This window comes from Meriones unguiculatus, chromosome X, assembly GCF_030254825.1.
Source record: "Meriones unguiculatus strain TT.TT164.6M chromosome X, Bangor_MerUng_6.1, whole genome shotgun sequence".
NCBI classification, from domain to species: domain Eukaryota; kingdom Metazoa; phylum Chordata; class Mammalia; order Rodentia; family Muridae; genus Meriones; species Meriones unguiculatus.
Genome location: NC_083369.1, coordinates 97,802,702 through 97,827,798, shown reverse-complemented (window position 1 = coordinate 97,827,798; position 25,097 = coordinate 97,802,702). Strand labels below are relative to the sequence as shown.

Here is a 25,097-nt window from a genome sequence, read left to right as displayed (position 1 = left end):
ATAGACTCTTGTACCATTATTCTCTACCTTACTTAAAACGTATGCTTTTATAGCATGTAATATTCTGGGGAGAAAGGCGTGTAAGGAGCCAGTACCCTTATGGAAGTCCTATTTTCTGGAGAAAGCCACAAAATTCCTCTCCAACAAAAAGCACTAATTTTGGAGCTGGAGCGGTGGATCATTTGGTAAAATGTTTGCTGTGAAAGCATGGAAACATGGATTTGTGTCTCTAGCACCCACATAAAAGGTCAGGTGCTGGAGTGTGTCCCTATAATCCCACCTTGGTCGCCAGCCAGTCCAGCCAACCAGCATGTTCCATATACACCAAGAGACTGGGTCTCAAAAATTAAAGTGGAATGATTCAGATCTGACATCAACCTATGGTCTTCACAACACATACACATGTGGGCAGGTAACACACACACACACACATACACCATCTAGTTTTCTAGGACATTCAAACTCATCTACAGAAAAGCCAAGATTCTTTCAAAAATGGAGAAGTGAGGATAACTAATAGAGCTTGCAATTTGAAGAACAGCAAAGATCAGGTGTCTCTTCTATTTGATGTACAAGCAAGAGACAGAGAGAAAGAGAAGAGAAAAGAATGAAGTTCTACCTTTCCTAATCAGTCTTTACACACTCACTTATTCTGGCATTGGTTATTCACATTTACTTATTTTGGCATTGGTTATTCTTTGATGGAATTTGAAATACTTATTCATCTTTTTTTTTTCTACCTAGTATGTCTGCCATATTTTAAAGATGACTAAATACCACATATTTTACTCACCTAAAAGAGGAAGTAAAACTGGGTAGTTGTAAGGCATCACAAAGAGGTTTACACAAGTTAAAGTCGTACTAGCTTTTAAATAGCCAAATGGATATCCAAGCTCGTTGTATTTTGCACTGCTGGTAACAAACACCTAAGAAGAATATGAAACAATTTACAGTTACAGCAACAATTATTTATATGTAAAACAACACTCTGCAACTACATCTGTGGCACAGCACATCAAAAAATAGACTAGGTATTTTTAATAGGGTTATGTAAAAATAATGGGCTAGATATGAACATTCAAATTATAGATATTCCATAATTATATTACAAATTAATATAGATGGCACAATAACCACTCAGAGACCACAGGAAACATCAGTAATACCCAGAAATTTATTTGGTTAGTATAATGGAAGATGATGCTGAAGTGGTATTAAGTATGCCAACTTAACTTCCCAAAAGAACAAAGCATGATTACAGTAGACTTAAAAAACAACGGAACATGGTTTCATGCTTAAAGCATACATTCCAAAAAGAAAGGCCACTTAAATGATTATGTATACTACTACTGTCTTCCTGTTTCCTCATTTATTCAGTTTTCACTCAGTAAATAGAGTGACCTATTACAAGACAGAAACTATGGTAAATTGTCTGAGGCAGCAAGGAGATGCTTTACTTCAATCTGGAATGCCTATTCTTGGCTACATCAAACTTAAAGACTAGACCATTAGTTGTGTTGACATAACTATCTTTGGTTCTTTATTGTTACTCCTGAGTTGGTATGTATTATATTGGCAGCTTCTATACACTTGATTTACTGTGCCACAGACTCCAGTCTACCACGTTTTATCTGTGTTCCTTGTTTAGACTCTTTGGCCCAAATGAGTAGACCGGTATAACCTTCTAGAGACCCTTCCCAAAGACCTTTGGTAGGATTCCTTAAGAACAGCCATATACCATGCTACTTCTTCATAATAGCACTATCAGCTGAGTTCAGGAAATAGTTCTTTTTTTTTTTCCATGTTAGTAATGTGATAAGATTGGTCTCTGTTTTTTTTCCCCCTAGCATTTTTTATTACAATTAATTCACTTTTTATCCCAGTTGTAGTCCCCTCCCAATCCTGCCCTCCCTCCCTCTTATCCTCTCCTGCCTCTCCCCAAGTCCACTAATAGGGGAGGTCCTCCTCCCTTTCCCTCTAACCCTAGCCTATCAGGTCTCATCAGGAATGGTTGCATTATCTTCCTCTGTGGCTGCAACTTCTTCAGGGGGAGGTGATCAAAGAGCCAGCCACTGAATTCATGTCAGAGACAGTCCCTGTTCCCATTACTAGGGCACCCACTTGCAGACTGAGTTGCCATGGGCTACATCTGTGCAGGGTTATCTCCATGCATGGTCCTTGGCTGGAGTATCAGTCTCAGAAAACACCCCTGTGCCCAGATTTTTTGGTTCTGTTGCTCTCCTTGTGGAGCTCCTGCCCTCTCCAGGTCTTTTTATTTCCCCCTTCTTTCATAAGATTCCCTGCACTCTGTCAAAAGTTTTGCTATGAGTCTCAGCATCTGTTTCAACACCCTCTGTTGTAGGCTCCTGTCCTAGTCTCTGTTTTCTCCCTCTTCTGATGTCGATCCCATTAGCCTTTCTGAATAAAGATTGAGCATCTTACCCAGGGTCCTCCTTCTTGATTAGCTTCCTTAGGTGTACAGATTTTAGTATGGTTATCCTAGTATATGACTAACATACACATATAAGTGAGTATATACCATGTGTGTCTTTCTGCTTCTGGGATGCCTCACTCAGGATGATCTTTTCTAGTTCCATCCATTTTCCTGCAAATTTCATGATTTCCTTGTTTTTTTAATTGCTGAGTAGTATTCTATTGTGTAAATGTACCACAATTTCTGTATCCATTCCTCAGTTGAGGGACATCTGGGTTGTTTCCAGATTCTGTTTATTATGAATAAAGCTGCTATGACCATGGGTGAGCAAATGTCCTAGTTGTATGCTTGCGCCTTGGAATTGTATAGGTGGATCTTGAGGAAGCACTATTCCTAGTTGTCTGAGAAAGCACCAGATTGATTTCCAAAGTGGTTGTACAAGTTTACATTCCCACCAGAAATGGAGGTGGGTTCCCCTTTCTCCACATCCTTTCCAGCATGTGTTGTCACTTGAGTTTTTGATCCTACATTCTGATGAGTGTAAGGTGAAATCTCAGGATTGTTTTGATTTGCATTTCCTTGATGACAAGAACACTAAGCATAGGAAATTCTTCTTAAACTTACTTATTACGAAAATACACACTGTGGTGACGTAGGCTTTTAATCACAGCACTTGGGAGGCAAATGCAGGCGGATCTCTGTAAGCTTGAGGCAAACCTGGTGTATATGCAAAGTGAGTTCCAGGACAGCCAGGGCTATGTAGAAAGACCCTATCTGAAAAAACAATAACAAAACAAATAAACAAACAATGCCCCCCCAAAGAAAAACAAAAAAAGGAAAGAAAAATATCTCTCTTGTATAATTAATGACTCCATAAAAATTAAAGTAGTGTTAATAATGATTCTTTTCGATTTTTTTTTCAATTCAAACTTTAATATATAAATAAGTAACTATAAGGTCTGGAGAGATGCCTCAGAGGTTAAGGGCACAGGCAACCACATGGTGACTCACAACCACCTCTAGTGAGATCTGGTGCTCTCTTCTGGCCTGCAGACACACATGCAGGCAGAATGCTGTATAAATAATAAATAAATAAATCTTTAAAAAAAAGGTAACTATAATAAAGGGGGTATATTTTATTTCCTAAGAACATGGAGGAAGGAGGGGGCGGGCATCCTTGCGATATAAAATAAATAAACTAATATAAAATTTAAAAAAGAGAAAGAAATGGATACAGGACTAATTAACACAGGATGTAGCAAACAAACTTCACAGGACATGTCCCTTACGGTTTAATTGGGTGGTGGAAATAAAATAGAATCAGTCCTCCCCCCCAAAAAAAAAAATAGAACAAGGAGAAATTATTCATAATGAAAAAGTATGTGTGGTGTGATGTGTGTGTGCATGCAGGAGCTCAAACGAACATATGGCATACACAGGAGCACAAGCATATTCATGTGTTTAGGCCTAGAAGTTAATGTTAAATGTTGTCCTGTTGTTTTCTGAGACATCCTCTTTCACTGAACCTGGAACTCAACAATTCAGCTAGCCTGCCTCCATTCCATTTCTCCTTCTCCATGCTACAATTACAGGTACATGTCTTTGATGGGTTTTTTTAAAAAAAAATATTGAGACAGGGTTTCTCTGTGTAACCTTGGCTATCCTGGACTCACTTTGGAGACCAGGCTGGTCTCTAACTCACAGTGATCCGCCTACCTCTGCTTCCCCAAGTGCTAGGATTACAGGTGGGTACCACTATTTCAGGCTGAGGGTTTTTTTTTAATTAGATACTAGGGTTTGAAGTGATGTGCTCATGGATGTGGGGCAAGCACTTTATTAACTGAGCCTTCTCCACAGCTCTACCAAAATATCTTCTTTACTACGGTTTTGAGGAATTTCCTGGACCCTGATTTATTCTTTTTCAGTCACATGAATCAATCAGATCCAACTATTATATGTCAGGACAACGAATAATGGCATTTGAGAGGCTGTGCAAGAGTACAGGCAAGATTTCTTTCCATTTCTTTGGGCTAAGATTTAGAAGGAATATAAATATTAGAAAAAAATTAGGAGAAAGGGTGTGATCTGTAATTGCATTTAATTTTGTTGTGAAAATTCAAGCCTCCTGTATTTCAATTAGTCTTCCACTGTCCACATTTTTAGAATTTTAGGAGGTAAACATGTATATGGTTTGGTGAATATTCTGGAAAAAGGTCCTGTTCTGTTTGGTAGTAGTGGTGTTTTTGTTTGTTTTTGTTTTTGTTTTCAATTATTTTACCTAGCTGTTATTTACACTACAAGAAACCCAGTACTTTCCCTTTCTGGTCACTAACCATTAGGAGGAGCGATTACTCTGACCTCTGACAAGGTAAGTTAATTTTAGCTGTCTGAATATAGAAAAGTACACATACACAATAAAAAAGTACACATATATAATCTTTCTTGTTTAGCTTCTACTCAGTACTGTAGTTTTGAAATTTTGTTTATCTCTTTGCATCTGACTTACCTTTGTTCCTTTGTTCTTGGCCTCTTGAGGGACTTAAAGTAGCTTATAAAGACTGTGTATCAGTGACCTCACATCGTAGATCCAAAGAGATGCTAGATATGTTTCAATAGAACCTAAAACTTACTGGGTAGTATGTGGTCCTATAGTTCAGTAATGGAACAAACATTCTTATAATGTAGGGACTTTTTGTTGTATCTAGAATTTTATAAGTCAAGTTCCAGAGCTAACTCTGCTAAGCAACAAGCAAGTCTTTCTTATTGTAATACAACACTTGGAAGAGCTAATGAATACTATATCTGCACTTGCCTCATCTAAGAAAAATCCCAGTCTATATAGCAGTGGGGCTTTTTGTTGTCGTTCTTTTTGTTATTCTTTCTTTTTTTTTTTTTTTTTTCAAGATAGGGTGTCTCTGTGTAACAGCCCTGGCTGTCCTGGACTAAATTTGTAGACCAGGCTGGCCTTAAACTCACAGAGATCTGCCCGCTTCAGCCTCCTGAGTGCTGGGATCATGGGCGTGCGCCACAATGCCCAGCTCATCTGTGGGTCTTATAGTAATAAAACTATAGTTTTATCACATTGTGCTCATACAAAAGGGAATTTCAGATTTTCTGGTTCTTGGTCTAAAATATTCAGGACTTCTCATTTGTCAAATTCAAAACTGGAGCTTAAAGTCTTGCTTATACCTGAATCAAATCACACCCCATAGTTTAACAATTCTTAACCTGGAGCAGATATGACAGGGCCTACCTAAACCTAAATCCCCAAATAGATTGTTTCATCAGATTCTACTTCCATAAATGGAAATTTACAGTACATTGATTTTTTTTTTTTTTTTTTTGTGGCTGGTTGTTTTATTTTGGCATGTTTACACAAAGTTGAGACAGGCGATGCTTAGAATAAGCATCACAATGCAATGTCCAGATTGAAACCAGAGAGTAGGGGAGAGAAATCAGCATTTGAATAAACAAGGGTAAATTGTATACATTCTAAAAGAACATTATACCAACATTTCCCCCTTTAAGTCCAATAAAAGGCTCCTTTTCTTTCAATACAATAATAATTATGAAATTATGGAAACTGTTAGGTAAAATCTACATGGGCAATGTCCAGTCCATGTGTATTTAGCAATTTCAGAGAGAGTATCTGATTATCCTATCTATCTTGACAAATTTAAAGTTCTATGCCTAAATTAACTTTTTTTTTTTCAATGCAGTTTATTCAGGAACCTTGAACAATCCTCGGATCCTGGGGAAAGCCAGCCCACAGCTTATGTTTTGTACCTTTCTAAAATTATATGCTTGGCTGTGCTGTTTATTTGATAGCATTTTTAAAAGACACCAATTATTACCAAATTTGAAACATTTTAAAATAATTTTAAAAGATTTAAAAGGTTTTTAAGATTTATTTTTATTTTGTGTATGAGTGTTTTGGTTTTGCCTGTATGCAATGAATGCGCGTGCACGTGTGTGTGTGTGTGTGTGTGTGTGTGTGTGTGTGTGTGTGTGTTTGCATCCCTGGTGCCAATGGAGGCCAGAAGAAAACATCTGATCTCTAGAACTGCAGTTATAGACAGCTATATATAAGCTGCCCCATGGCACACAGATACTAAAAGCTGAACCTGGATCCTCCTCAAGAGAATTAAGTGTTTGTAACTGCTGAACAATCTGTCCAGACACTTATTTTTCTTTTAAAGTATGTGTATATGTGTGAATGGGTATGTGCACGTGTGTGGCATCCACAAAAAGATGGCAGCAGATCATTTGGAGGTAGAATTACAAGAGACTGTGAACCACCTGATGTAAATAAATAATGAAACTGAACTTAGGGTCTCCGTAAGATGAATATACATTTGGGGAAAGTTGTTTGTTTGTTTAGTTTGGTTTGATTTTTTTTTTAATAGTTTCTCTGTGTTTAGCCATAGCTGTCCTGGAACTCACTCTGTAGACTAGGCTGGCCTCAAAATCAGATATATACCTGCATCTGCCTCCCAAGTGCTGGGATTAAAGGTGTGTGCCACCGCCACCAGGCTCAGAATGCATTGTTAACCACTAAGCTATCTCTCTAGACCCCCAAATTTTGAAACTTTTATAAACAACTCCCAGATCCCAGAATAATTATAGACATTTGGCTACTAAGAAAGGATAAGTACCTGCCAGCAAGTATGAGGAGATTTTCTTTCCAAGATGTACTGAGTTAAAGGAGAGGGTTCAAGTTCATATTTGTCAAAGGGAAGTTTATCTATTACCATTGGCTCACAATCGACACAGGAAAACCTCACGACAGGATGTGATGTTCGTGGAGGCTAAAAAGAAAAGAGAGGAAGAGACAGGAAATATGATTAGATATCAAACAAGCACACAATTCTAACCATTCTAAAAGCCCTGCTATATTTTTGTCAAACCATCACTAAGATACAGATTAGTTATTTAAGAGTTTTTAGAGCTTTAAGAATCACCAATGGTTTCCATGAGGGTGGTGTTTACTTCAACATAGAAGAGGGAAGATAAGGTAATTCAGCGCTAGAATTTCAGTGAAACAAGAACTGTATAACATTTATTAAAGTGACCCTTATGATCCATAGCATGAACTCTCACTTTCAAATCTATTTTGTGACCTTTAGGTATTCCCTGAGCTTCAGTCTTCTGTATCACAAAGTTAGATAATTGAGATGCCACTAGACAAGAAGAATCTTTGAACTTTTCTAATAAAGTAACTGCAGAGCTCAAGCCACTAAGAAGCAAATGAAAAAATAGCAAGGTACACAGTGATAATGATCTGTCCCAACTTGGGGCCTCAAAGGAATTTTACAGCACTGCTCATACCCACATGTTTGCTTTGAATAAATGAAGTTGTGGGTGCTTTTGGTAAGACTTCAAAGGCCTGAATGAGAAGCGATTTTATCACCAGGTTTGAGAACACTACAGAGAAAAAGGAGGACAGCAAGGACCGAGACATGTGGGAGGTTAATACAAACATGATGAGAATGTCTTGGCTTCCTTTATAAAAGGGGGAAACGCATGCATTCACTTTTCTCTGTTGTAAACTTATAAGATGTTTGACAGTAGACAAAACCAGCTCTCCAATGAACTTCTGCATGTGGGGAAATGGTAACACAAACGATATATCAATTACTGAAATTTCCATTATTCTAGCTCTCCCTTGCTTCAATTCTAATCAGTCTTGTGAAATGTTTCTTATTTCTTAGATCTGAGTATTTTTAAAAATCAGTAAATACCTGAGTGAAGCCCCATAGCTATCAATAATGAAATAAATCTGCCACTAAGACATTAACTTGGGGGTTTGAAGGAGCTAAGAGCTGACAGGTTTGCCTCCTTGGAGACTTGAGGGAGAGCAGAAGAACCTTTTCCCTCACCCACAGAAGGGGCAAAAATGTGTCTGGGTTCTTTGAGTCATCCGTGGCTACTCTTGCAAATATAAGAACCCAGGAGAAAACTGTTCACTGTGAAAATTTCTAGAACTTAAAATACAGATTACCTGAAACAGGCAAGTAGTGTGTTAGAAGAGCAATGTATTTGTAGCCTACATCCCTAGCCCCAGCCCACACATGAATTACTCAGGCTTTCTTTCCTTGGGGATGAGGAACAAAGTATGTTTCCTACAGCCTCCTGTTCTCCTAAGCACTATCCCTGAAGAAACCAACTTTATCTATTAATAAGAGTAACTGCAGCATTCAATTTTCTTTACCAAATGCAGATACCGAAAGACAAACTTTTGCTTAGAGATATTTTCTTAAAGATTGTGTAATTACTAATTAAAAGTAAATGGCTCACAAGGGCATACCTACAGGTACTTGAGAAGCTGGGTAAGAAGAGCTGTGAGTGAGTTCAAAGCCAGCCTGGGCTACACTGTGAGAACCCGTCTTAAGAAAACAAATACATGGCAGTTTAGTGTCTAAGTGGGTTACATAGTAATGGGAAGAGGGACGGTCTCCGACACAATCTGATTGGCCTGCTCTTTGATAACCTCCCCCTGAGGGGGGAGCAGCCTTACCAGGCCACAGAAGATGACAATGCAGCCACTCCTGATGTGATCTGATAGACTTAAGATCAGAAGGAAGGAGAGGAGGACCTCCCCTATCAGTGGACTTCGGGAGGGGCATGCATAAAGAAGGGGGAGGGAGGATGGGATTGGGAGAGGAGGGGAAAGGGGCTTATGGGGGGATACAAAGTGAATAAAGTGTAAAAAAAAAAAGAAAACAAATACAAAAATGTTAATTCATTTGAAATAGATGTCCCTTGATTAAAAACATGGAATCAACCAGATGTCCATCAATAAATGAATAAATGATGAAAAAGACATATACATAATGGAGTTTCAGCCATAAAATGAATCTGTCAAATTTGTAGAATAATGGGTGCAACTGGGAAACACTTTATTAAGCAAGGTAACTCAGGCTCAGAAAGACATATATTACATATGTGGATCCTAGTTTGTAATGGTTAAATATGTACATCTAGATAGTAGAAAAGGTAGATAAAGGGTAGGAAACCAGAAAGGGGCATCAGATGGCGGGGGAGCCTTAATGGAGTATGGTGGGAAAGGCAGCAGAATACATGAGACATTGAAATGGAAGTAGAAGGCTGGGAGATAAAAGCTAACATGAGGCAAGGGCAAAGGAATGTAGAAGAGGAACAAAGGGAGACTCAACCAAAATGAGGCATGTATAAAAACTCACAAAGAAACCTGTTACTTTGTAAGCTAATTTTGAAAAATGAATAACATAAGGCAGCTGATAGGAAATACAGAGTAAGACATTAAAGTGTACCTAAACAAAATCGCACATATTTTCATCTGCACTTCTCTTCAAAAACAGAAGACAACTGGTTGTTGTATCTCTTACACCTCATACTTGAGAGCAGCTATTAACTGCCTAGTCTTACATTTTCATGCCTTAAAAGAATATTTACTGTAAAACTCAGTCTTGCATTTTTCCATTTCATTCTCCACAGTAAAAGCAATGACTTATTCAGTGTAGGGCTGTAGCTGCCTAGAATGTGTGAAGCCCTAGATTCAACTCCCAATATTGCCATGAAAAACAAAACAAAACAAGAAAAACAAACACACAGATACATAGATAAACAGATACATACATACTAAATGTAAATGCTACTTGGAAATGTTTCTCTTGGGAGGAAGAAAACATTAAAATAATGTTCTCCTGATTTGCTTTCAAATACATCAAAATAGCCATATTCAAAATAACTTCTTATACCTATAAAAACTAGTGATCCCAGCACTCAGGAGGTAGAGGCAGGGGGATTTCTATGAGTTGAAGGCCAGCCTGGTCTACAGAGTGAGTTTCAGAACAGCCAGTATTCACAGTAAGACCTTATCTCAGAAATAATTAAATAAATAAATAAATAAGATATTGCAAGCTTTGGTTACTCATACACACACACTAAATAAATAAATGTAAATTTTTTTAAAAATAAAATCAATGCGTAAATAATCACATGGCAAAGGCAAAAGTACAAAAGACTAAAAGGTATGATAAGATAAAGGACATTTCTTCCCCGGCTTTAGGGCACAGAACTAACAGTAAGAGATGGAAACCAAAAGACCAAAAATGTCTACTTGCCTGTGGCACAGCTTAAAAGCCTCAGAGTTATTTAAAATAAGCTTCCCTGTCATATAATTAAAAGTCCAGACCAGTGTTTACTCTTTTAAACACTTACTAGTGAAGATAAATTCTGCTCCGGCCAAAAAGATTCAGGAATTGGCCAGTGTCCAACAGGAACACCAGTTTTAGAATTAGGCCGTACATAGATGAGTTTATGGCAACTATGCCATGGCTGAACAACAAATAAGTTGCTTGTCCTACACGAATCCGTCAGTCCATCTACAAGAGAAATGTGACAGAAGGCATGACTGTTTATTACAGTTATTTATTTTCTTGTACACAATTTTCAATTTCAGGCAAAGGATAAACTAAAACAAAAATATGGTTTATGAAAATGAAAGAAGGAAAAAGCAGTGGCACTCCAATGATTTCTGCTTTCTCTCAAGAGACAATTTTAATCTACTTTGCCTTAATGGTCCTCCACTATTCTTAACTTACTATGAGAAAATGAAGCTGTATGGAAAACTAGCACAGAACTAGTTTCACATTTTATGTGACTTAGACACATTAAATTAAGCACAGCACAACACAATGGTCATTTTTCAAGAATTCAGTTACCAAATTAGGCAAATGAAATAATTTGTTCCCTGGATAGTCTTTACATTTTTAAGATCTGGCAAAATAGGTTATAAATTCTGTTTACATTTTTGCTCTACACCCAATGACCCAAAAAACAAAACATAAGCTTTCTAAATTCACTTGAAGATATAGGACAGCTAGATGACATAATCTGTGTATATACAGGGATGAGGAATATAAAGCAAATGCTTCAAGGCTGTGGTGGAAAAGTGCATTCCATTTTCTCCATATACTATTAAAATTCTCTGTAATCTGGCCACTGTATAATGCATAATAATGCATCATTAATACACTTTAATTATTTAAATTAGATTACTTCTTTTGCCTTCCCCCCCCAAAATACAAAACTCCCTTTATGCCATGACTTGTAGTTTAAAATATAAGTAGGAAGAACATTTTAGCAATTTGAGTATCATTTTTCTTCAATTACAGAAGACTTGATTTACTTATTTCAGCACTATTTTCAGTGAGTGATTACTTCAGGCCAGGAGATATTTCAGGGATTCATGGACTCTAGGAAAAATACATAAATATATTTCAGGATCCCTCTAAACTTGGGCTCACAAGGCTGAGGATGCCCATCTTTCTGAGAAAAGTATTATTTACTTTTATCAGGTTTTTCAAAATAAAAACTTCGGACAAAGAGAAAACAAATTGGAGCTGGAAAGAAAACCTGAGCTGTTTATATGACAACAACTCCAACTAATATTTCCATCTGAAAGTTTCCCATTCATACTAAGGTCATAAACACAAAACTACTGACTGTGAACTCCGTTACTAGCACATCCTTCATATATGCCTGATTTAAAATATGCTGTGAGGCCTCAGTTTTCTTTGGCAGATATTCGTAATTTAGGAATCAAAGAAACTACTGAAATTAGGCATATAAGTGTGTGACTTAATTCCTTTTCTCCAGGGAAAGGAATCTATATTTTTCTGACAAGTTCTCAAAGGAGTTCAAAAGCTAAAGAGTAAAGTAAGCCAAGAAACACAAGATCCATCACTTTAGGCAAAAAAAAAAAAAAAAAAAAAAAAAAAATGCCACTTTCTGCCATGTATATAGTGGATCCCTTTGGCCTTACCCAGGGGAATCAGATCAAACAAAACAGTACGGTGTGTGTGTGTGTGTGTGTGTGTGTGTGTGTGTGTGTGTACGCACACGCGTGTTCGTGCATGCTGAGAAAAAGGAGAACAAAGAACAGGGCTTTAAGGAAGTCCTGCACTATATCACCATGGTGTGATTTATTTCCCCTGATCCCTTATGAAACCCATTCAGAAACCTCCACTTGACAAACCATCTGGATATTCATTATGGTTTAAGTTCCTTCTGCAAAATTAGCAATGGCTTCTGTATTTTTATAGATGTCAAATTTTTTCTGTAAGATCTCACTTGAAGGGAAAACATTCTGCAATTAAAGAATGATCACAAAAACCTACCAATATATGACCTTACAGAATTCTGTAAGTCTCTAAATAAATATTCACACTCTTCCTATAGGGTGGCAATTCAGAGAGATTTGGCACAGAAAGTTTAGCATATTTAGTGATCACAAGCCCCCACTGAGATCACTACTCAAGTGCCATACCATAGAGGATACCCAAGTATTTTGGGAGCAGAGGAATGGAATGAATCAGTGTCATCCCAAAACTGGGGTCAGTAAAAGTTGAAATATTCTTAGGAAAATGACTGACATGGAATGAAGGTTGCTAGAGTTTGGCCACCTGACACATGCATGGACAAGATTATGCATTAGCTATTTGGATGAATGTTTGTGATGGCCAGAATGCAGATAGATGCTGAAGACTCTACTTATGCTTGCTTAATGTCTTTTCAGTGTCAGATCATCCTTCCACACAGTGTATTATGGTAAAACATGGTGTTGCTGAAAAAAATAATTACTGTACCTTCTCCAACAGGAAGTGGATCTGGTCCTGTTTTTTCAAAATTAATAACTACACCACTCTGTACTTTTTGAACTAGTGATTCTAAACACTGATTCAACATTCTTTGTGTTCTCACACAGTAGGAGCGACCTATGCCAGAGAGAAAAAAATAAAGCGCACACCATTTAATCAAACCAAATGCTGGCTCACAATACAAGCATTTGAAACTCTAAAATCATCACAGTAACATGAGCAGGGACACGGTATGAACTTGATCAGCAGAGTTCACAGATTTCAAAGGCAAGCCGGCAGAGGCTAGGTATGGCATTTAAGAAGAACTATACCGTCCTACCCCAAATTCTCCCTTCAGAAAGGTGACACAACAGTAATACCTCCCGTGACTTCGCACATCTGTGTGATGGCCGATTCATCAGTTGGCACGCTCCCTAGTTGCTCTGGCTCAGTAGAAGCCACTCCAGGCAAACGCAACACCAGGGCAAATAACCTTTGATCCCAACGAAAAGGTTCTTTGGTTAGTTCACTTCCAGGCAGAGGAGAATTCAAAGGAAGATGAAGCTGATGAGGCAAAATTTGAAAAGGTTCATCATAACAACCCACGTAGAAATGAAGAAAGAGCTAACGGGCTCACTTTGCTTTCATGGAACGCAACAGAATTAAGCTATCTCTCAAGAATTACCAAGATAGATTTGTGCAAACATTATTCTAAACCGGAAATACAGATCTCCCACAGAAATAGCTGCATGTTTTCTGCTATTTAAATAAAATTAAAAAAATATATATCTCACCTCTTCTTGAACGCTAGCAGTACTTGTTAACTTGTTTCCATCTGTGATGGTAATTAAAATAGACGGCTCTAAAAAAAATGGATTTCTTCCCTAAAATATATTTAAAAAGCATTAGAGCTGTGTAAAATAATATAATTGTATTTAAACTTCTACATATGTCTTACCAATGATCCCTCAAACATGATAAATCTTTCATTGATAAATAAGAAACAGAAGCCTCACTTATACTCATGCACTTATTCACCTGAGTTAACATCCTGGCACAGACTGCGGAACCTGGCATATGCTCTGCATCCTCAACAATGTCTCTGGGGATACTGAGCATAGTTTTAAGTACGGTGGTGGCAGCAGCAAGTGCCTCTCTGCCCTCCCCCTTTTCCCAGAGCTTTAAAAAATATTTTATCAGATTCAGGGAGGGAAAAAGAAGTAAGGACACAGAAGATTTCTCTCCAACTGTCTTCTTCAAACATTTTGCAACACACTTTTCATTATATTCTCAGGTTTTTGATGATGAAAGGATGGGACATTTTATTTACCTGTATAATCCATTGACAAACTGATGTATAAGAACTAACACTATTGGGTTTGTTTTATGTTTTCATATGAAGTGTGCACCTAAAAGAGGCTTAAACCTCTTTTTGTTTGATACCACAAGTAGCACAAATCTTGCCCAAATTTGCCTATTAGCCTAAGTCATCAAAATAAATTAATTGTATTCACTAAAAAATTTACCTGTCCATAATTGTCTATTCCAGATATTAATCTATTGAGATTTAACAAATCAAATGAGGATCTTAGAGCCTGACCAAGAGTAGTCAGTCCAGAAGCCTGAAGATTTTTCAGTTCACTCATGAATGTGGCATGATTTTCCTTCCAACCAGCCTGAAAAACCAAACATTGACAAAGAAATTTTCAATTATAAAATGAATAATATAAAGTGCAAATAAGTACTAAATAACACAGTATCAAACCTCTGACAAATTAATCCCTCTTTAAACTAATTCCATTCTATATCTTGACATTTCAAGTGGAAGCAAAGCAAGCAGTCACTTTCAAAAGTTCTGCTAGCTTTCCTGATCAAAGGCAAAAAAACTCAAGCAAACAATAAGTTCATTCATTACAGCAGGCAGGAGGGCTTAACTTCTATACATTAGCTCCCTCAGCTTAATAGTAGCAATAAGCAATGAGCATGGAGTAAGGGGAGAGTAAAAAGCAGTTATTTTGTAAATGCACTGTCCTTGGTAGAGGAAAAACAAGGCTATTGAATGTCTGAGCTACATGAATTTTGATTACCAAGATCCTTGTGCAATAGTTTCACTGTTAAATGACAATAAAAAAGTATACACATAGGGGGGTTGGAGAGATGGTTAGGTGAATGAAAGCACCTGCTGCTCTTGCAGAGGACTCGGGTCTGCTTCCCAACATATACCCTGGGTGGCTCAAAACTGCCTATGACTCCAGTTCCTAGAGACCAACATCTTCTCTTGGTCTATGGGGTCACCTTTGCACATGTGGTACAAATACAGACAAGCAGGCACACATACATACACATAGCTAACACACACACACATACATACATAATGCAAGTGGGTGAATGAATAAAGCAGAGTCCTGTTTATTTGGAGACAATCCTACTGACACTATATTCAGAAGGTCCCAAATATAGAAAAAGAAAAGGTTTTTCAATAAAGTAACAGTTTCTAGGCACTCCTCCTCCCCGCAGAGGCTATAAACAGCAGACAAGAACCAAAAACTCAAGGTCAACAGCCAACAGTTGCTATGATTAATTAGTCCATAGAATTGAAGGAAGGAAAGGATTGTACTGCCTGGTCAGTAGTGGTTATAAAAACAAAGCAACATGAGATACAAGAAGAGAAACCGAAAGAAGTTGATAACAGCTTTCAGTAAGTCACAGAGGAGTGTGTCAGCAAAGGTGAATGCAGAAAGCACACCTTGGCAACTGAGCTGTCAGTCATTCAATCTTGGAGCACCCTGCGGAAAAGCATGACAGGCTGAACGGTGAAGGTACACCAACCAGAGCAGTACAGTTAGAGGGAGAAAGAGCAAGTAATACAGAGATGAACTCAATAATCTGTATTTCTTGTTTAGCTAAAGTCATAATGCCCACTATCAATACAACTACAGCAAATAATATTTTAGTCTCATGATCTCAAAGAAAAATAAGAGACAGAGGATAAAAGAACAAATGACCACAGTGAGGAGGAGGAGGAGGAGGAGGAGGAGGAGGAGGAGGAGGAGGAGGAGGAGAAGAAGAAGAAGAAGAAGAAGAAGAAGAAGAAGAAGAAGAAGAAGAAGAAGAAGAAGACATTAGAACAAGTCTGAAGATGACATGGCTTATTGATGTGAGAAGCAGAAAGGACCATCAAAAGAAGTGAACAGTTCCTGAAAGGATGAGTCTTACTGGAGAACCACTAATAATATTATTATTGCTCTGGATTGATGGCAGAAGTGAAGACTAATGAGATAATTTGGGCTCTCACTATTAAATTCTTTGTACAACACACTCGGTAGTTTAGATTGCATCTGCAGCCCTGGGAAGAACTCAGTGTTCTTTTTAATTAAGAGAGTGGTGCAATCAGATCTGCATTTTAGCAAGATCGGTCTGGAGACTAAATTGAGGGGTGGAGGGAAGACTGAAGCTTGAGGCAGGAAAACTGGTTTGGAGACTGTTGCAATAGCTAAAAGAAAAGTGATGAAAGCCTGAGCTAGGGCAAAAGCCTGAGCTAGCACGGCAAGGATGAGAGGCAATTGCAGACTAATGAGGTACTTCAAGAGGTGGAGTTGTACGGATTCAGCACCTAATTTTGTGAAACGGGGGAGGGAGAAGGGGGTGTGTGTTAGGTCTGGGATTCCTGGCTTGAAAAAGCTTATGAATGATGGACTCCTTACTTCATTCAGCAATGTTAGGTCCACACTATAAACTTATGTTTACATTTACATTAAATGTTGAACTCCTAAAGGTCCACAGGACAGGTCAGGGTATGACAGAAGAAAAATTAGTGTACTATTTGGAAATCCCTTTAAAACTCATCAATATTGTTTAACATAGTGGCACCTCAGGGCACCAACAGAATATGAGAAAAGTCCTGGTGAGATTCAGTATTGATGGTGTAGCAGAAGCCAGATGCCTCGAACTAGCGCGGGGACTCACTGTTTGGGCAAAAGGGTATAACGGTGGGACACACCAGGATACACCACAGCTTCCACTGTAAGATGTTTTCTTTTTCTTTTATTTATTTTTAACTTCTATTTTTATTTGCCTTGGGGGGAGCAGGTTGCAAGGTTGGAGTGGATAGGAAGGGACAGGGAAATGAGTGGGATTGGGGTAAATGTATGAAATTCACAAAGAATCAAGAAAACATTTTAAAAATGTTAAGGAATAAATTCATTATTTTAAAAAAATTATGGTGGCACCTACTTTGTAAATGCAACACTCATGTGGTGGAGACAGTCCAGCCAGGCTACAAATGAAATGAAAGCCAGCCTGGCCTCTATCTCAAAAGGAGAGGGGTAGATGGCTCAGACAGTAAAAAGTGTTTGCCATCAAGCCTGACAACTTGAGCTCAATCCCTAGGATCCATAATAGCAGAAAGTGAACTGACTCCCACAAGCTGTCCTTTGAGCTGAATATGTGTGTCATGGCACACATGAGCACATATATACATAGATGCACACACATGTATTTGTTGGATAAATAAATCAACCTGAGTACAATCCTTAAAACCTATGTAGTGGAAGGAGGAAGACGCCTCCAGAAAGTCGTCCTCTGACTGCCATACATGCTCTGTGGCAAGCTCGAATCCAACACATGCACATAATAAATACATAAATAAGCCAATAAATATCAATAATTTCTAATGGGCAGCTGAGCATGGAAGTGCCCAGCTGTAACCCAGCACTCAGGAAACTGAGGCAGAAAGCTTGAGGCCAGCCTGAGCAAAATAGGCACTAGATTAATCTACAGACTAAAACCTTGTCTCAAAAAGAGCCAAACAAAATGGTATTTAAAAGAATGCATGCATTCTGGGTTTTACTAGTCTTACTCATCAATTTGTCAGGACACTCACTCCTTAAATTTTTTTTTAATAGCATGGCTTGAATGCATTTTACAAATGTTTTCAACATCTAAATATCTTGAATGCATTTTACAAATGGTTTCAACATCTAAATATCTAACATCTGCTTTTAGGTCAATTCTTAGCCTTTATATTGAATTGGACAACATGAAAAAAATTAATTTTATTCTATACTTGAGTACCACCAAGTGTAAAAAGCAATGTTTTTTGTTGTTGTTGTTGTTTTTGTTTGTTTGTTTGTTTGTTTTTTATAGCAGCCTGGATCCTATTTAAAGAAAGGGAGTAAATGACCCTATTTCCATTTTCCATAAGGAAGAAGGACTGGGAAACAGAATCAAAAACTTTAGAAAACCAGCAGGACTGTAATAGCCTTTAATTCCAACATTTGGGAGGTAGAGGCAGGTGAATCTCTTGAGTTTGAAGCCAGCATGGTCTACAGAGTTCCAGTATGGCCAGAACTACACAGAGAAACCCTGTCTCAAAAAAAAGAAAAAAAAAAGAAAAAGAAAGAAAGAAAGAAATTAATCCAGGTGCGGTGGTGGCACACACTTATAAGTCAAAGCCAAGCTAGGCTACATAGTGTGATGCTATATCAAAAACAACAATAACAACAACAACAAAAGAGCCTGCACTGAGCTGGAGAGATGGCTTAGAGGTTAAAGCACTGGCTGTTCTTCCAGAGGTCCTGAGTTCAATTCCCAGCACCCACATGGTGGCTCACAACCACTTATAATGAGATCTGGTGCCCTCTTCTAGCCTGCAGGCACACATGCAGGCAGAATATTGTATAAATAATAATAAATAAATCTTTAAAAAAATTATTTCCAAGACATTCTATTTGTCCTATGAGATAATAACTTCCATACATTCTTGCAGAACTGTGCTTACAAAGTACTTTAACACTTCATAGTGCCTTAGAATAGACCAACCACATAGGTACACTGTCATTCTTTTATTTATTTAATTTTTTTTTTTGGAACTAGCAAGGAAGAGGTGAGATTTGGTTCTTTTTATGAACGTGACAGTAATGGCAAGTAGAGCAACATGTGACTACTGAAATCATGAAATCTGGATAGTTGAAGTGAAAATGTGATATAATAGACTACATATAGGAATTTTCTTAGTGGTCCTGTGGAGAAAACCAAGGGCTCTTCACATGCTAGGCAAGGACTCTACCACAGAATTACTTCCCTCGCTCTATAAATGAGGTTTTGACCATATCAACTCCTCCCCCAAATAATATAAAATCTCACAGTTCGTTTTATATTGATTACATTGAAATGATGCTCTCTGAGACACGTTCAGTTAAAATAAACTAATACGGGGCTGGAGAAATGACTCAGTGGTTAGGACCACATACTCTTCTGTGGTGGATACAAGCTGGATTCCAACACCAATGCTGGGTGATGGCTCACGACCACCTGCACCTCCAGGTCCAGAGTATCCTACTCCTTCCTCTACCTCTGTACTCAAGTACACATACCAACATATAGTCACACACATCCAAAATTAGAGAATAAATCTTTAAAAACATAGTAGCACAAGTGTACTGTAGTACGGTATAGTCCATATAAACTCCTGTCCCTTCTGTGTCAGCCTCTCAAGTGCTAGAACTAAATGCATGTGTCATGTCCTCACAGAGGGCATTTTAAAACTGTTGCTACTCCTGTATTTTAAATTGTGTATGGCAGACACTGTGTTATTTCTTTTGGTCACTGATGATCTGTTAAGGACATGGAGGTCAGGCATGAGGGTTGGCCTTCTAGGGAGCAGACAATGGAGTCATTAGAAATTTCAGTGCCAGGGAAAACAAGATAAAACAATGCCTCTGAATGATCATTCTGGTAGTAAAAACCACAGCAGACCAGAGGAAGAAAAAAAATAGGTAGTCACACAAAGAAACTGTATACCAAACCAGGCTTGGAGCAATTGGGACCAGAATAGGGACAGAATAGAGGCAGAGTAAATTGAAAAACATTTGAAATGCACAAGCTATGACTTGGTAATGAAGGACAGGCCTAAAAGGAGAAGGTAAGATGGTGACAATACTCCTATCCTGGGAGATCTAGAGAAGGGAGGTTTAGGGCAAAGAAGTAAGCTGGGATGAGATAAGTCAAAAATAAGGCATTTGTTGTCTTCACAGGTCAAGGTGTAAAGGTGTGTCACAGATGACATTCAAAAGCATAAGACCCTGGTCTAGTCCTGGCTCTCACAGACTAACCTGGCACACTCCAGAAAAAAGTGTGTGGGACTTATTTCATCCAAGAAATGAAAGGGCTATAGAACCAACCCTAAGCCAGGCATGATTTGGGGGTAACCACAGCACTCGAGAGGATGAGACAGGCAGATCAGTGTGAATTTGAAGACAGCCAGGTTTACACACAGAGTTGCAGACCAGCCAGAAATACACAGGGAGATCCTGTCTCAAAAGAGAAAAGAAATTAAAAACAAAACAAAGAAACAAACAAAAAACACTAACATCACTTCTAATTTTCATCTCCCATCGTTCCTATAGAAACCTTTTCTTACCTATAATTCTATCTTATAATAATCATTCAAGTAAAACTGACCTGCAGAAGGAACACCTACTGCCTTACAAAGTATGTTACTTTAGGCCGTTTAAATTTGCATAGCCATCTCAAAATATCTTTTCCTATCAACAGAAAAACACAGAATGTTCTGCATATCAGTGACCTCAGTTCTGTTCTCAGTTCTGCCTGACAGCCACTAGTCACTTATTGCCCAGTTATACCAGAACACAATAGAGACAGTCTCCTCAGAGGTGGAAAACCTAAAAAGTACACTTTGTACTACCACCACCTCTACCTTCTAACTTAACTGCCAGGTGTAGGACCGAGCAGCCAGACTCTTTCCCAAACTCTTGCTAAGGCCCCTTTGAACTGCCTGCTTTGATCTCTGACCCATACTGCTTATGAAGTAGCACCTGTCCCTAAACAGAATAACAAGGGAGGTGTATCAGTATGCAATATTTGAAAACTCTTCACGAGCTTACATCTAGATTGGATTTGTACTTGGGCCTTCATCAGGAATAAAGGTGTTACTTTGAAGCCCGAGCTGGCTGTTAGAGCTGATGCCTTGTAATCCCTGCACTCGAAAAAGCTGAGGCAGGAGGACAGTGAGTTGGAGGCTAGACAGACCTTGTCTCAAAAACAAACAACAAAAGGGACTCCGTGTCTATTTCTCCACTGGCTTCAAATGGAAGAAAAAGAGAAGTATTTAGCAGGCCCCCAAACTCACCAATCTCAGTATCCTGAATGTCATCCCACTTCCCAGAGACCACTTCTCTGATATGGGGTTTTTATTTATTTATTTTTTTAACAGAGGAACTCTGCCCTCTATTAAACCTTGCCAGGAAGTATAAACAGGTAAAGGAGACAGAAGATCAAACTGTGCTTTGAGGGGGAGAGATGTGGGAGTGGTGTTACAGCCCTTTCTGAAAGCGTCTGCTCTATCTCTAAAGGTCATTTGTGCTTCTTCTCCAAAATATTAGTGACCTCGCTTGCCTTAGCATAATTCATAAGTTTAATAAACACAACATTAGCATCCCCACCCAAAGTTAGGCATCAAGATACTTAGGACAGCTGCACCTAAATGTCCATGTAGGGAAGTGTCCTTTACATGCTATATGTAAACTGAGTATTTGTGAACAGAAAAAAAAAATAGATTACTGAAATTCTTTAGCATGGTTTAAGCTATTGCAAAGTACCGAGCCATCCCAGCTGATGAAAGCCCTTTACAGCCACTGAATAACATAGGCTGCTTTTGCTATCAGGGAGACAATACATGTTGCTTTCCCTCCTCGACGCACATTTTGTTTTGCATGAAAGGAAATGAAATCAGCCTGGTAGTATTTGTTCTTCATAAGCCCATGCTAAAGGGCTATTCTAGACTTTGAGCTTCTTTGTAGATGGTTACAAACTAGATGATTAACGGATTTGAGCATTTTCCCAGATGTCCCAAGTTAAAGCCAAAGAGTCTAAATATAGCAGAGCCATCAATTCTCTTGTTGAAAAGATAAACAATTTTCCTTTTTCCATCTGCTCTCCATAAGTTTAGGGAACGCTTGCTCTGCAGCAGCCCAGACAATTGGAATAAATCCATTTTGATAGGATTTTTTTTAACCAATTTACTTTGGTCTTCAATTTGACATTGTATCATCTTTGTCATTACGAACTGTTTCTGTGTGGGTAAACTGGTAAGATGGAATAATATAAGAAACAAGATGCCCAGCTTTTCCAATCACTCTGTCTCTTCAGAAGACAAGTGACTTTTTCTCTTGGTCCTTGCTTTATGCTAAATATTTATGCAACTTAAAACTTTCGGTGTCAAGAGTCTTCTCCTTCCTGGGAGGTGGTAGCACACACCTTTAATCCCAGCACTTGGGAGGTAGAAGCAGTTGGATCTCTGTGAGTCTGAGGCCAGTATGGTCTACAGAGTGAGTCCAAGACAGCCAAGGCTACACAGAGGAACCCTGTCTCAGGAAAAAAAGAATTTTCTCCTCACCATTAAAATGGATTCCAGAGGCTGAAGAAATGAATCAGTGGTTAAGAGCACTGGCTGCTCTTCCAAAGGACCTAGGTTCAAATCCCAGGACCCACATGGAAGTTTACAATTGTCTATAACTGCAGTTCTAGTGGATCTGACACACTCAGACAGGCATACATGGAAGCAGAATACCAATGTAAATTAAAATTTAAAAAAGAGCCTCTCTTATAAAAAAAATCCAATTCAATTCTTCACTCACCCCATCCCCACTTTGGGGGCTTGTTTTGGTCTGTTTGTTTGTTTGGGGTTTCAAAGTTATTTGTTTTTTTTTGTTTGTTTGTTTTTAAAACTGATTTGTTTTATGTGTATGTTTGCCTGCTTGTGTGTCTATGTACCACATACATACCTGGTGCCCAGGGATGCCAGAAGAGAGCATTGGATTTTCTAGTGCTGTAGTTACAAATGGTTGTGAGCTGCCATGTGGGTGCTGGGAATGGAAATACAGTCCTCTTCAAGCTCGAAAGTGCTCTTAAATTGCTAAGCCATCTCTACAGTCCTATCGCTGGCTTTTATTGGAGGCAGAGTTTCATTGTGGTGCCCAGAGTGCCCTGGAACTCAATATGTAGACTGGGCTGGTCTTAAACTCTTGACAAGTTCTACCTCCACTTCTGAAGTGCTGAGTTTTTAGACATGAGCCACCACACCCAGGTCTGCACTCCAACCTATACATAGGAGATGTATCAATAATAGAACACTGTAACCGACAAAAATCATTAAAATATCCATTCAAACTGTTCATATCTAATCCAACTGTGAATGGAGGTATTAATATAGGTGTTACTATAAGGAAGTACACATTGGGAAGATGCCATAGCATTATAAGAAATAAACTGTTATTTTGTGCACAGAGGAACTGTCTTTTCACATGATGTTTTGTCACCTTCTATGACACATAATTTCCCTCAACATTGAGCTTTTAAACTTGGTTTTCTTTCTTTTCTTTTCTTTTAACTTGGTTTTCTTTATAAAGATTTTCACTTTTTTCCTTATTTTATTTTATTGAGACATAGCCTTGGCTGGCCTGGAACCTGCTAAGTAGAAGAGGCTAACGTCAAACTCACAGAAACAGAGAAGTAGTCTTGTGCTTTTGCATTTGAGTCAAGGTACTAACACAGGTCTAGAAGGCTCAAAGGATGCATTTGTTTAGTCTTAGATTAGTATAGCTCTTTCTTTTTCTTTTCTCCTCCACTGCCCCCATTTTTTTTTTTATGACAAAGTTTCCCTTTGTGTATCCCTGGCTGTCCTGGACTCACTTTGTAGACCAGGCTGGCTTTGAACTCACCATGATCAGCCTGCCTCTGCCTCCCAAGTGCTGGGGTTAAAGGTGTGTGCCGCCACACCAGTGTAGTATAGCTCTTTCTTACAACACACTTGTTTTGATTTTATACTTCTTGAGGGCCCTTGTGTCTAGAACTTGCTAAAATATGCAAAGCCCATTCTAATTCACTAGATGACTTCTCTGCACTAGGACACAGAATGCTAGCATTCTGTGGTTCCCACTACTGCCGCCCATCATGCTTCAGGAAATGCTACCAAACAAGGTAATCTCCTACAAAAAACAAAACAAACAAAACAAAACAAAACAAAATGCTTTGTTAAAAAGTGTTTCCCTGAGCAGGGCTAGGTGGTGCACCCCTGTAATCCCAGCACTCAAGGAGACAGAGGCAGGTAGATAGCTATGAGTTCAAAGTTAGCATGGTCTACAGAGTCCACGAGAGCCAAGGCTACATGGAGTACCTGTCTTGAAAAAAAAAAAAAAAGGTTGCCCTAATATATTATTAGAGAAATTTATGGCCTGTTGAATTGTTTTCCAAAAGTAAAAGACTCACAGGATTACATGTGTTAAGTGAACTGAGAGAGAGAGAAAAAAAAAAAGCAAATCAGAGGGAAGTTTTGGAGAAGTAGTTCAGTGATAGCATGCTCAAGACCCTAGACTAAGTCTTCCAACAGTACCTGTTATCTTACAGAAAAAGCTATATTGGAGGCTGGAAAAATGGTTTGATGGTTAAGAACACACATGGCTCTTCAGGAGGACTTGAATTTGGTTCCCAGCATCCATACCAAGTAGCTTGCAACTACTTGTAACTGCAACTTTAGGGAAATCCAACACCCTTTGGCCTCTGTGGGCTTATGTACATATACACACATGCAAATAAAAATAAATAAATAATTTTAAAAGCTGATGTGCCAATTACATGCACTTTTGCACTTTTGTTTCAATATTGGCATTTTTGTTTTGTTTTATGTTGTTTCTCTGTGTAATAGCCCTTGCTGTCCTGACCAGGCTGGGATTGAAGGTGTTTGCCACCACACTCAGCTCAATATCGGCTTTTAATATGAGACTTATTTTTTGAGAAGGAGTCTCACTATACAGCCCAGGCTAGCTTGAAACTCTGAAGCCTTACGCCTTAGCTTCCTGACTGCTAGGAATCCAAGTATGTGAGCCCTAATCTAAGTTCAATGAGACATTTTTATGCACACGTATACACAATAAAAATTCATGCCTTTAATCTTAACACTCACAGGTAAAAGCAGAAAAATCCTTGTGAGTTCGAGGCCAGCCTGGTTTACAAAGAGAGTTTTG

General features: G+C 38.5%; 1 protein-coding gene across 6 annotated transcripts in view; it reads right to left on the bottom strand.

Moving 5' to 3' along the window:
* Sage1 (sarcoma antigen 1) overlaps positions 1-25,097 on the bottom strand; it is a 60,361-nt gene that overhangs the window by 18,626 nt on the left and 16,638 nt on the right. For 4 of the 6 annotated variants that reach the window (XM_060375653.1, XM_060375654.1, XM_060375651.1 and 1 more), the window contains exons 3-9: positions 14,583-14,732; positions 13,851-13,940; positions 13,437-13,620; positions 13,066-13,194; positions 10,637-10,800; positions 7,090-7,242; positions 794-926 (exon numbers count right to left, since the gene is read on the bottom strand). In XM_060375653.1, the coding sequence (XP_060231636.1) occupies positions 794-926; positions 7,090-7,242; positions 10,637-10,800; positions 13,066-13,194; positions 13,437-13,620; positions 13,851-13,940; positions 14,583-14,732 (1,003 nt within the window). Of the gene's footprint in view, positions 1-793; positions 927-7,089; positions 7,243-10,636; positions 10,801-13,065; positions 13,195-13,436; positions 13,621-13,850; positions 13,941-14,582; positions 14,733-25,097 lie in introns of those variants that run through there. The other 2 variants (XM_060375655.1, XR_009588529.1) reach the window with 2 other exon arrangements.